Genomic DNA, 12,141 nt, shown 5'->3' on the forward strand with positions numbered 1-12,141 from the left:
ACGAATATGATAATTTTCGAATTACAGTCAAACCTGTTTTTATGCGCTCTTTTTATGTGCGATTTTTATTTGTGCGATTTTTTTAATGCGAATTTTTAATTTGTGCGGTATAGTTGGCGACTAGTCTCGTGCGATTCGTCATGTCTTAACGTTGACTTATTATAGCTAAATAAACTTATTATAGCATAAATGCAACTTATTATAGTAAAATTATTGCATTAAATATGCGAAAAAATGAAATAATTTACTTTTTAAGTCAACAAAACACCACCTGGACAAAAATATGTAAAACAGACGATAGACCAGACGATGCAGTCAAGTGCTGACATCTGTTGTCAATAAATTCTATTTCGTACGGTTTTGAGTTATTTTCTATGTGAGACTTTTTTTATGCGGTCCCTGTTGACCGCATAAAAAAAATATTTTTTAATTGTGTTGCGAAAACTATTATTTACAGCCATGTCGTGAAGTTTCGTGAGATTTTTTTTTAATGCGTTTTTTTTTAATTTAAATGCGTTTTTTTTAATGCGGAATCCACTATTCCCCCGCATATGATACAGGTTTCGACTGTATTTATATTGCAGCTTACAAAGATAAAGCCACAGGAAAACTGTTATTTTTTGGTACAGTTAGAAGACTATAAGTAAAAAATCTAATATGAAAAGAAAATGATAAGTAAATAAAAGGGAAGAGCATCTTCCATTATTCATTCATCTTATCGAAAATTTTTCAAATATGTCAAAATTTTCTCATGAGTGGTCCTCTTCGAGCTTATCTATTTTCTCACACGCTGTTCTTCTTCTTCTCATAACTTCTTTTAAAATCTATTATCGATATAAAAACTTTTCTGTAAAATCTTCTGTTATACTAAAAGTAATATAAATCAATTATAAGAGCAGAAAAATTTCGATTGATATTAAAACACAAAATCTATAATAAGCACACAAAGTTCGTAAGAACGAGTTCAAGGTATTCACGTCAGGTGACTGATCCCATTAATTTCCTGTGTTATCTGTTTTATTTATTACTCCTCGTTCGCGTGTGTTCAGAATAAAATAATTCCGAAAATCACTTAATTAAAGTTTTTCATGTATTACCCGGGAAAAGCAGCCGAAATTAAAGATTTGATTAAATTAGATAGATTGATAAATTAAATAATACGCATTGGGTTATAGAATATTAAAACGTAGTCTTACGGTATTTAAATGCTAGAAGAAATACCGAAATCTCGATTTATTCTACTCAGATTATTTCTTGTATTTGTAAATTAGGTTGATTTGGTTATAATGATTATCAGACGATAAGCAGAAAAGGCAATAAACCTATTAGGAAAAACTATTGGTAGAGATAAAATTTAAATAAAACGAGCAATTATTTGTTGTGACATTGTCACAATAAAGGCTGCAATTTTTAACTTATTTAATTTAAAGTTTATGCTTTCTATTTGAAATAAGAACTGTAGTCTCTTCCCCTGTACATCGAACTTTTCTTTTAACAATAGAGTAATCTATCTAACACCGTTCTTAACATTAACCGAGGCTTGACAGCGACAGAGGAAACTAATAGGTGTAATAGATGAGTATTTATTAGTGAATTAAATTATTTAATAAATATACATAATCTTTACATATAATTATTTCCAGGAAAGTGTAAAACTGTCGTGTTGAATTTTATAATGAGTAATATTGTATTATCGTCATGAAGTAATATATAATAAGGTGAACTGCATTTCAGAACAATTTGCCTTAGCATTTACCGAAATTAAGATAAAATAAAAGAGTTTCCTAAAAACACAGATGTAACGTTTTGTTTTTTCCAACTATCTTCAGATTAGATATTAGTGTAGGCGGCCATTTATTTTCAATTTCATCACCACCACATTAAACCTATTGATGTTTCCTTCTGCAAAGAAAACAATTAAATCTCTCAACTATAATTAAACATTTTTGAAATGGCACGAAAGTTAGTAAAACACGTTACAAAAAGTATTCGCGTTTTGAGGGAAAAAGAGCGATTTCAAATTTTTAGTGCCTCACAAACTGAAACTAGAGTCACGTTGACGATCTTCAAACTGTAGTTCTTCTTTCAGCAGTTCGGGAGAAAAGCATCAAGAAGAAGAATGAGGAGGGATCTCTGGCACAAAAGAGCACTAACCAAGAAGGGACATTAAAGTAAATAGTTGAAAGAAAGGGCAACTACTGACTGGAATCAGCCTTTTTTCGTGAAATTCTAAGTAGCAAATACATTAGAGCAGGAGTGTCAAACTGGGAACCCGCGGGCCGAACGCGGCCCCAGATGCGATCTGTTTTTTCATGTTAACTTCTTAATCTGTAATATTAATTAAATTTTATGTCGTTTCCAATTACTTAATTGTAAAGTCCGTTCGATGACGTATTCCTTATTTCCGTGTCAAAACATTGTTTAATGAATACCCGAGATAATTATTTAATATTAAATTACAAAAAATTACACATTTGCGAGTGTTTTGTTATTCGCGTTTTTTGAATTTTTGGTAATGATCAATTTTTCATCCTTAATTTATTTTCCTGCTGAGACTGTTTTAAACTTATTGAGAACATTCGCAAACCCAATGATTATCAGTTAAAACATAAAGTTAATGAAATACAATATATATAAAACTTAAAGGTATTATTAGGATATACGTTATTGTTTACCGCATTTTATGAACTACGGCAGCAATTTGTGTTAAGATTTAAACTTAAACTGATGGGCGTAACGTAGGTAGACCCGTAGAAATTATTTGGCATATTATTAATCTTTTATAAGACTGATGTACACATTTAAGATAAAAATAACAATGGAATAGACCTCATTTTTTACAGCTGTTTCTGAAGAAATATAACACGATTTGAACGTTTACAAGGAATTTTTTGGAAATAGAGTATATTCGTCTACGCAATAAGAGTCGATGCTGAAAATGTTTAATCCATATAATTTGAGAATTTCTAGATGTTTGTAAAATATATACTACTCAATGTTATTCTTTTGTTTCTGAATTTATGTCGGAAGTACGATCACATTCTGTTTTCACATATTGTTAACAATTTCACACTTATAAATATATTAAATGTCTTTATTCTCTTTGCTTATTCCGTTTTAATGCATTTTAAATTTTTGTATTTTAATTAACTTCTAGAGCTGGGATGGCAAGCCTGTGGCACGTGTACCCAAAAATGGTACGTCAGGAGAAATTTGGTATGCAACAGATCTGATATTTTCTACTTGTTACTGTTATATTGTACTAGTTTATTATGGCTTTATATTCAATTCTGCATATCATCATACATTTCTAAACAAGCTTTTATATTTAATTTAATTAAATAAATTCTAATTCAGCTGGAGTTTTAAACTTATAACTTTTACAAGTTTCGAAAACAGTATTCATGAATCAGAATCACCTTACCATTTTTAGAATTTAAATAATTCTTGAGTCGTTACGAAAAACGATAAAAAGCATGTTTGAAAGTGATAATTTCGACAAACCCTCTATGTAATAATATTGTTGTAGAACAACTCAATACTTACAGATCTAGAATAGATTAAATGAAACAACGAGGTTTCATTCAAAAAACTAATCAGGAATTTTTCAAATTTATGCTAGTTTCTAACCCTCAGGCAAATATGATGTATTAAATATTTCACAAATTATAACTATTTTCTAATTCGGTATTGTTCCTGTTTTTTGCCTACAAAACATTTATAAATTTAAGAGCAATGTTTACTTAACAATGACCATTCCTGTTTATCTTAAGATAGAAATTTAGTGCAAAACATCTTGATATTTACTAATTAATTTCGATTCGATTGATAATTTTAATTTATTCATATTTAAGTTAATTAACTTATAGATTTTTTCAAACGAAATTAAACAATACAATAAATATGTAATCGATTTTATTATGAGTAGGGCCTACAAATTAAATTTGTACAATTTTCGGACAATAAATATTCGCGTGCGGATTCCAAAATTAATGAAATTATTGATGTCCAAGAGGAACAAGCTAATTCCGCTTTGAAAAAATATACTTGAAAAACACAATAAACTTGAATAACCGTCACTTCTGCGATTACAATTCTACTTTACTTTATAAAAATAGATAAGGCTACGTGTCAACCTAGCAAATCAAAAGTAGACAAAAATTACTTGGTATATAAATGCCCATTCGAGATTTTTGGTGGAATTTACGACGTTATCTAAGTTAGAAGAACGTTAATGTAAATGCCGAGTGCCGTAGCAGTTGATGAAACGGCTTAGGTGTGCGTAGAGAACAAACAAAGAAAAAAACTGACAAACATTCTCATTTATATATATAGACAAAAAGATAATCTGAAATGCAAAACGTCAAGTTACTTATTATTTCCAGAATTACATATTACGATGTCTCTATATACTATGGGCATTCTCATTAAAATGATAAGCGAATACTCGTTAATATAAACGTAGATTCAATCTTGACAATGAGCTTCAAAATTTATGTTTAAAATTACTGTGTTTATTCCACGATATCATTTCAGACAGAACAAAATATATTCAATAGTGCAATGACCCAAAAGGGTCGTGGGGTAACGCGATAGACCGGAAATCAGTATCATCCGAACTTCTCCTGCCCTCCAGGCGAAAAAGGCTAAAGGCGCGTGATAGTCACATGCTTAAGAGTAAATATTTAGCATGCCGTAAAATGACGCAGTGCTACACTTTTGACGTAAGAAATAAACGAAAAACAGAACTCTGTGTCAAGTGGTTATTGACAAATAAAGGAACCGCGTAGAAAGTTTTTGTTATTTCATTCGCTATTATTGTAATCTATGAGGCAGAAACATACTTTTAAAAAATAAGAATAGAGGGAAGGAATTCAGAATACGTCTTTTAATATATTTACGAACTGTTTGGCATGAAAATAAATTATTGATGCTCATCGAAAATTCATGGAAAGCGAACACTCAAATGAACGAAGATATATGTTACGTTTTTAAAGCTACAAAATAAAATAAAGTGAAATAAATGGTATATGAAATAACAACATCAATAAAAACTACATTGTACGATGTAATCCGTTTTGCTATTATAATTTAAAGCGAAAATCACCACAAAGATCAGCAACAAAGGCTAAGTACTTGGGAGTGCACTTTGTGAGTTGAGTTGACAATAGATTGTTAAATTTCACATATCAAGGAAACATTTATTTTCTATAATCTGAAAAGAATTGTGATTTCAGAATTGATAATTTTTTAAAAACTTGTTGTTCAGCAATTGTGTATGATTCGTAATGTTATGTTTGTCACATGGATTTTCTCGAACTGGAAATTGCCTGTTTAGCTTGAAAAACAATTCACTTATTAATTTTCGACTGCTTACGCATATTTCTATTTTGGGTAGGATTTTTAAATGGAAATTAAAAATTTCACTTTCCACTTAATAAAATCAATTGTATATTCTCTCACTGTTGAATTTGTGGCGTGTTCTGTGAATGTCGTTCGATAAAAGCGATTATTTAATTCTTACCCTTCCTGTCCGCAATCGAACTGAGATCGATCGGTTTACATAGCGTTACACAGAAAAGGGGTTTTTAGACCCTCGGAGAAAAAAAATCGGAAAAAAAATTTTTTTTTTAAGTTTCGAATGTTTTTTCAGTCCTCAAATTTTTTGAAAAATTTTTTCCCACGCGAAAAAATTTTATTGCGATTTTAATTAACCCGTAATGATGCGCGATTAATGCTTAATTGTTTTTTATGGGATTTTTTTATCAAACTTTATTCATCAATCTAAAGTTCTAGTGCACCGATTTTACTTCGGTAAAGTTATTTAAAGCTATTTTCTGATGTCAAAAACATCATCCAATAGTTTTTTAATTTTTTTAATTAATAGATTTTTTTATATGTAGGTGTAATTAAGTCGGGAAGGGGTCAGAAAATTCAATTAAAATCATAATTTTAAAAAAATATTTAGACATATACCGCCATCTAGTATTCACCCTACTTTTTACCCTTCTCCTCCCAAGAGTTTCATGAGAATGTCCCGCGAAAGACAACACCAGCTGTTCTCAAGGTCATCTAGCTGTGTAAACAATGACTCATTGGTGTCAAGTTTCGCGCTAAGGCGAGAAAAAGGAAATTGTACTTTGAAGTGTTTTTCTTCAAAATTAACACATTTCTTTTGGTTTTTTTTTGTTTTGATTATTTTTAATTATAATTTAATTATTAATTATGATTTTTTTTTAAATTTGCGCGGACAGAAAGGGGTAATTAACTATACAAATACATAAATGAATAAAATTAAAACTTACTAATAAATATAAGATGCTAGACTAAATTAGATAAGTATATCTATTGTTAATAAATGTACCTACTATATTTTTAAATTTTGCGTGGACCAAAAAGTGGATTATACCGAATTATCGTGAAACTCTGATAAATCTTTACTACATCAGACTGAATTGGTGTAGTAAGCAAAAAGCATGACCATCTGAAGAATTCTGTAAATCTATGCTTTTTCTTACATTAACTCATGACATGAAGCAAACTATTCAAAAATTTTAATATATAATAATTATTGCTACATGTTAACTGAATAAATCACACACTACATATGATATTGCACAAAGAATCTATATTTAAAGTTCATAAAATGTTAACCAGATTACATTGTTGAAAACGTTTTAAAAATTTATATTTTGTAGACTTTCTTTGAAGAAAAGTTCCTGTAAATCGTTTTCATAGGTAAATGTGTTTTGTATTCGTTCAGATAAATTATTAAAATTGTGTAGACTCTTACGTTCTATAATCTCCAGAAAATCGCAACAAAACATGATAAATCATGACAACTATAACAGAGCGAGCGTATTATCCATGCCTGATCGAATGTCGTCTACAATATTTGCTGACTCCCAGAAACAGCAAGAAAATCCAATAAATCCAATCACGTTGTAGAGGTTTAAAAAACTGTAAATAGCCGATAACCATAACAAACTAAATAACCTGTGAAAGAAATTTGTTGTTGGATGACATCTAATGTGGCATTCTCTCTGCGTAGCATTATAATAATAATTTTCTATATACGAATCTCCATAATTCTACGTGTTAACGTTAAGAAAGATGGTATAAGCCTAGTATGGTACTACAAAATCAATTGAAAAAGCAGGATACCGGGATTCATAGGATCCTTTGTTGACCTCTATGATGATTTGTGGTTTAAATTATAAAGCAAGTAAAATCACATTATACAATATATCAGTAATTGTTATTGGTATCTTACACAGCATTTATTTTAATGCAATGTGTATTTTATTTCTCACAGTGTATTATACACCTTCGAATGTTTTGGGAATTGTATTTTATATTTTCTTAATAATAATCAATTTTTTATCCTTTATTCATTTTCATGTTAACAAGAATTAAGTTCGCAAATGTATTCAGAAACTTCTCAACCTCAAAGATATTCAGTTCGAGAGATCTTCTCGAAATTATTTAAAGACTAAAGTTATTATTATTTGGATATGTTTATTTCTTTATTGCATTTTAAAATCTGTGAATTCGTCTTCAAGTTCGATACATTTTTTAACACTGGGATTTAAACTAAATAGGACAGTAGGGATCATTGTATTGTTTTTTAATAGCCTACTAGATTATGTATTTTTCGCCATGCCCGTACAATGGTTATGTCTATTCTTTATTGTTAAATGTGAAATATTGGAAAATGCTTTGAGTGTTTTGCTGAAAATTATTAAACAAGACCAAGTATCTTCTTCACGATTACAATCAAATTTAAATATGTATACGTATATTTTAAGTGTTGCTAATGCTTTGTCAAATATTTATTCTCCAATGTTATTTCTGTGGAGTATTTATATCGGAAGTAATCTGATATTCACTTTTCACCTAACTTTATCGGTTCCGCAGACAATGAAAGTAGATATCTTATGTATTTTTATTCTTTCTCCGTTAATATCCTTTATATATTTTTCAAGTTTATGTGTGTCGGCATCTCGACTGAAAACTATTGCAAATGAAATAAGAAAAGCTTTCTATGTGGTTTGTTTATCCAGCGATAATCATTTATCTCATAGTTCTATCTCTCGTTTATCTCTTTACGTAAAGTCTTTAGACGATTTTCCTGCACTTAACTGTCTCGACTTTCTTTTTCAACGATCACGAACGCCTTTAAAACATCATCTTCGCAATTGTCAATTGTTGGCATGTAACGTCTAAGGATTCTTAATGCCTCTAGCGTGAGAAAATGCAAAATTGGATTCCGGTGTGACGTTGATGTAGATTGTATATTTTCTTTTTGTTTATCTGTTATTATTTCATACATAAAAATACATAAAATGTTAAGGCATTTTTATTAATATGTATATATATTAATAATATTATTATACTATTAAATATATTAATTATATATTAATAAATAATTCGACTTCCCCTCCTGAAAAAAAAATTGAGTTCGCACTACATGTGCGGAGAGTGAATTCATTTTTACAGGAGAGAGTGACGACTTATCAATGTGTGGGACAGCAAAAGTATGTCGACTTATCCAGTAGTGACGAGTTAAACGATGTCGCGTAAACCGGAGTCTTTTAACATTAATGTCTACGTAAGTCGGCCGGGACCACAGAAAACTGACTACTTAACCGATGGTGTCAAGTTATCCGGGTGTCGACTTACGCGGACTCGACTGTATTTCTATTTTTCTAATATATTATATTCGTAAATATAAATATATTCGTATGATGAATTGAACTGATACAAGAACCGAGTGTGAATCAACATTTTCTCTTTCCATTAATTCCTAGCGATTCTCATAATACAGAATAATGCTGTCACGTGACAGAGGCATCTAAGGCGTCAGCCTTCAGTTATGGAGCATCCAGGATCCAATCGAAGTAATCGACTCAGAATTTTTTGGAAGATATTGTAACGTCCCGTAAGCGTGGCGTGGGCAAACTCCTTCACAACCCGAGTCTATCTGTCCTTTCTCTTTCATTCCGAGAGTCAACTCCCCTCTTCCCGCCTCGACCTTTACACTCTGCACTCGTCGGCGACGGCTCAGATGACCAACCGGTGTTTATCCGTCCACATTTCATCAGTCTCTCCCTCAACCGTCTTCTTCTAACGGTGATCGTTACCAGTCCAAAAGAAAAGGCGGTGATCGTTACCAGTCCAAAAGAAAATCGTGTCTACTCGATTCCACCCCCGATACTATGTATCCTATATATATAATTTAATAACTACAGATTTCACTTACCTCCGATTTTCAACTATCATTTCTTTCGGGATTTTTTTCGGGTTATATTAAATTCTGTAAAATATGAGGTGATGTAAAAATATATTGAGAGTAGTAAACAACTCATATGCTTTAAAACAGTGGTGCGCAAACTTTTTTCGACTGCGACCCCTTTTGTAGAAAGAAAATTTTTGGCGACCCCTAGAGATAAATGTTCACAAATACGATGTATATTTCGCGCATTTCTTTCGTTTCATCGAATAAAAACATCATCATATCTGACTCATATTAATTTTATTTATAATTTTAAGAAAATACTTTTTGTATAACATAAAAATCAGTAAATTGCCCTTTAATGAGATGTATTTGGCTGCAAGTTTCTAATTATCTCATCAATGTTTGGATGTATGTTGCTAATTGCAATTCGCATATCATCTTCAGGGTTTAAACGCGAGCGGTATTTAGTTTTTATTGAAACTAGTTTGCTAAATCCAGTTTCACATAAATACGTTGATGCAAATTGTATTAAAACTCTGATGGCATTCTTGTATAAAACGGGATATTGCTTCTCCACGGATAGCCAAAATTTTTGGCAAGGCTGAGTCTTAAATTGATTTCGAAGAGTATAATCACTAATTAAATCTATCAATTGCTCTTTCTCACTAATTTGAAGAGTTGAACTGCATATGTCGTAGGAAAATGGATCACGAATCCAACCAAGATCGTTTTCAGGAAAATCCTTGAATCTTCTCGAAAAATTTTCCTTTAACTTTTCAATGTGATTGGAAATGATGTTTTTAAATGTAAATATATCTATATTATTTTCCTTGATAAAATCGTTAAAGCAAGGGAACATGTCGGTGTTGTTTTTATTCAGTTCAGTTTGCCAGAGACTAAGCTTATTCTTAAAAGCTTGAATTTTACTGGCTGAAGTTATGATAGTTGAATTCTCACCCTGCAAGCTCAAATTTAAGTCGTTAAGTTTTTCGAAAATATCAACTAAATAGCTCAGCTTCCCTAGCCAAACTTCATTGATATAATAACTTGCCAATCTATGTTTCTTTTCGATTAAAAACATGTACACTTCATTTCTCAAATCAAATATCCGTCGTAGTATTTTCCCACGTGAAAGCCATCTGACTTCGGTGTGTAACAGTAACTCTCATACGTTGAGCCCATCTCATTGCAAAGTATTGAAAAGAGACGGCTGTTGAGGCTGTTGCATTTAATGTAGTTAATTGAACTAACAGCGTCTTGTAATATGTTGTGCAACTCTTCATCCATATCTTTTGCAACAAGAGCTTGCCGATGAATCATACAGTGATTAAATACCATATGAGGCGCCACTTTCTGAATTAAGCCTCTGAGCCCTTTATTCGAACCTGTTAATGCTGCAGCACCATCAGTACAAACCGCAACACAGTTTGCCCAGGTAAGGGACTTTGCTTCAAAATATTCATTTATTACTTCGAATATTTTTTCTCCAGTTGTTTTTCCTTCCAAACTTTTGCAACATAAAAACGTTTCTGTTATATCTTCATTAAAAATAAACCTAACGTAAATAATTAGTTGTGACATTTTAGTAATATCGGTAGTCTCGTCCAGTTGTAAAGCAAATACAGATGAATTTTGTATGCGTTTTATGACTTCTGACTCGATATTTCGTGACATTTCGGAAATCCGCCGAGACACGGTATCTCTTGATAATGGTATTGTTTTTAGTTCATCTCCATATTTATCGCCATGCATAATTGATGTCATCTTGGTTGCTGCAGGAAGGATAAGGGATTCTCCAATTGTATGGGGTTTCATTGTTTTTCCTATTAGATAAGAAACTTCTAAAGAAGCTCGTAATGCTTTCTGAGGTATTGTTGTAAATTTCTTTAAATGTGCACTTTGAATTTTCAGATTTTCAGCTCGTCTTTGAAAAAAATCGGCATGTTTATTTTGAAGTTCTTTATGTTTAGTTTCCAGGTGCCTTTTTAATTTAGCTGGTTTCATGCTCTCATTTGCTAATTTTTCGTTGCAAATGACACATATCGGGCGTTCTTCATCACCAACAACACAAAATGTAAAACCATACTTAATAAAATCCTCATTGTGGGAAGTACTCGATTTCTTTAGAGTATTCCCCGTGCAGGAACAAATGAAAAGAAACTCCAATGAAAGGAACTTAAAGTTTATTTCAGTCCTTCCAATCACAAACAAAAGAAAAAAACACACACAAAAAAAACAATCTCACGACTCTGCCGTCTACACGTCTACTCTCTCTTCTTTCTTCCGAAGAACTCCCTTTTTTCTCCCGTTGCGCATGCTCGATCTCCTCCCCCCTCTCTGTTTTTCTTCCGAAAACGCGGCCCATCCTTTCTTTTCCCTGCGGCCCACCCAAGGATCACGCAACAGAACACGTGATCCCTGGACCACACATCTCCCCTTCTCCCATTAACTTTTATGACAGAAAGCTTTTACGCTATGAGTGCCTCTCCCTTCTTTGCACTGTGAACCGCCCAAGGGGTTGGTTACGAGTCAGTTAAGTAACAGAACACGTGGTCTTCAGACCACACCTCATTGTATTTTCTTATTTTTTTAGATAGGGCATTTAGTTCAGTATTTTGCGACTCCTCATCAGTATTTGTTCGTTTGTTAGCTGAAGATGTACACCTGGTGTACGTATTACCCATTTATCCATTATGAAGATAGGGGTTAAATTTTTTTAACTAAAACAAATAATATATTTTTTTATCATTTTTTTCGAGAAATTCAATAAAATTAACAGAGATCTTTCTCTAATGATAGTACATACCTGATAACAAAGAGTAGTAAAGCCGGATAAAAATATACAAAATCATAATTACACAACGTCACATGAAAAAACTCGAGGAGAAACTAAAACAATTGCA

At 31.6% G+C, this 12,141-nt stretch overlaps 2 protein-coding genes across 2 annotated transcripts; both read right to left on the reverse strand.

Moving 5' to 3' along the window:
• Nucleotides 1-9,593: 9,593 nt before the first annotated feature.
• On the reverse strand, nucleotides 9,594-10,319 carry LOC136972610 (protein FAM200A-like). The gene has a single exon (XM_067267181.1). It carries the CDS (start codon nucleotides 10,317-10,319, stop codon nucleotides 9,594-9,596), a length of 726 nt encoding a protein of 241 aa, XP_067123282.1.
• Nucleotides 10,320-10,333: 14 nt separating this feature from the next.
• Nucleotides 10,334-11,242, reverse strand: LOC136972611 (zinc finger MYM-type protein 6-like). Its single transcript, XM_067267182.1, has one exon. It carries the CDS (start codon nucleotides 11,240-11,242, stop codon nucleotides 10,334-10,336), a length of 909 nt encoding a protein of 302 aa, XP_067123283.1.
• Between the last annotated feature and the right edge of the window lie 899 nt (nucleotides 11,243-12,141).

The sequence above is a fragment of the Centruroides vittatus genome, unplaced genomic scaffold, assembly GCF_030686945.1.
Source record: "Centruroides vittatus isolate TY-2023 unplaced genomic scaffold, ASM3068694v2 contig_2985, whole genome shotgun sequence".
NCBI classification, from domain to species: Eukaryota; Metazoa; Arthropoda; class Arachnida; order Scorpiones; family Buthidae; genus Centruroides; species Centruroides vittatus.

Coding starts and splice junctions, on each gene's coding strand:
- LOC136972611 (XM_067267182.1), bottom strand. CDS start 11,242: ATGAAACCAGCTAAATTAAAAAGGCACCTGGAAACTAAACATAAAGAA.
- LOC136972610 (XM_067267181.1), bottom strand. CDS start 10,319: ATGTTTTTAATCGAAAAGAAACATAGATTGGCAAGTTATTATATCAAT.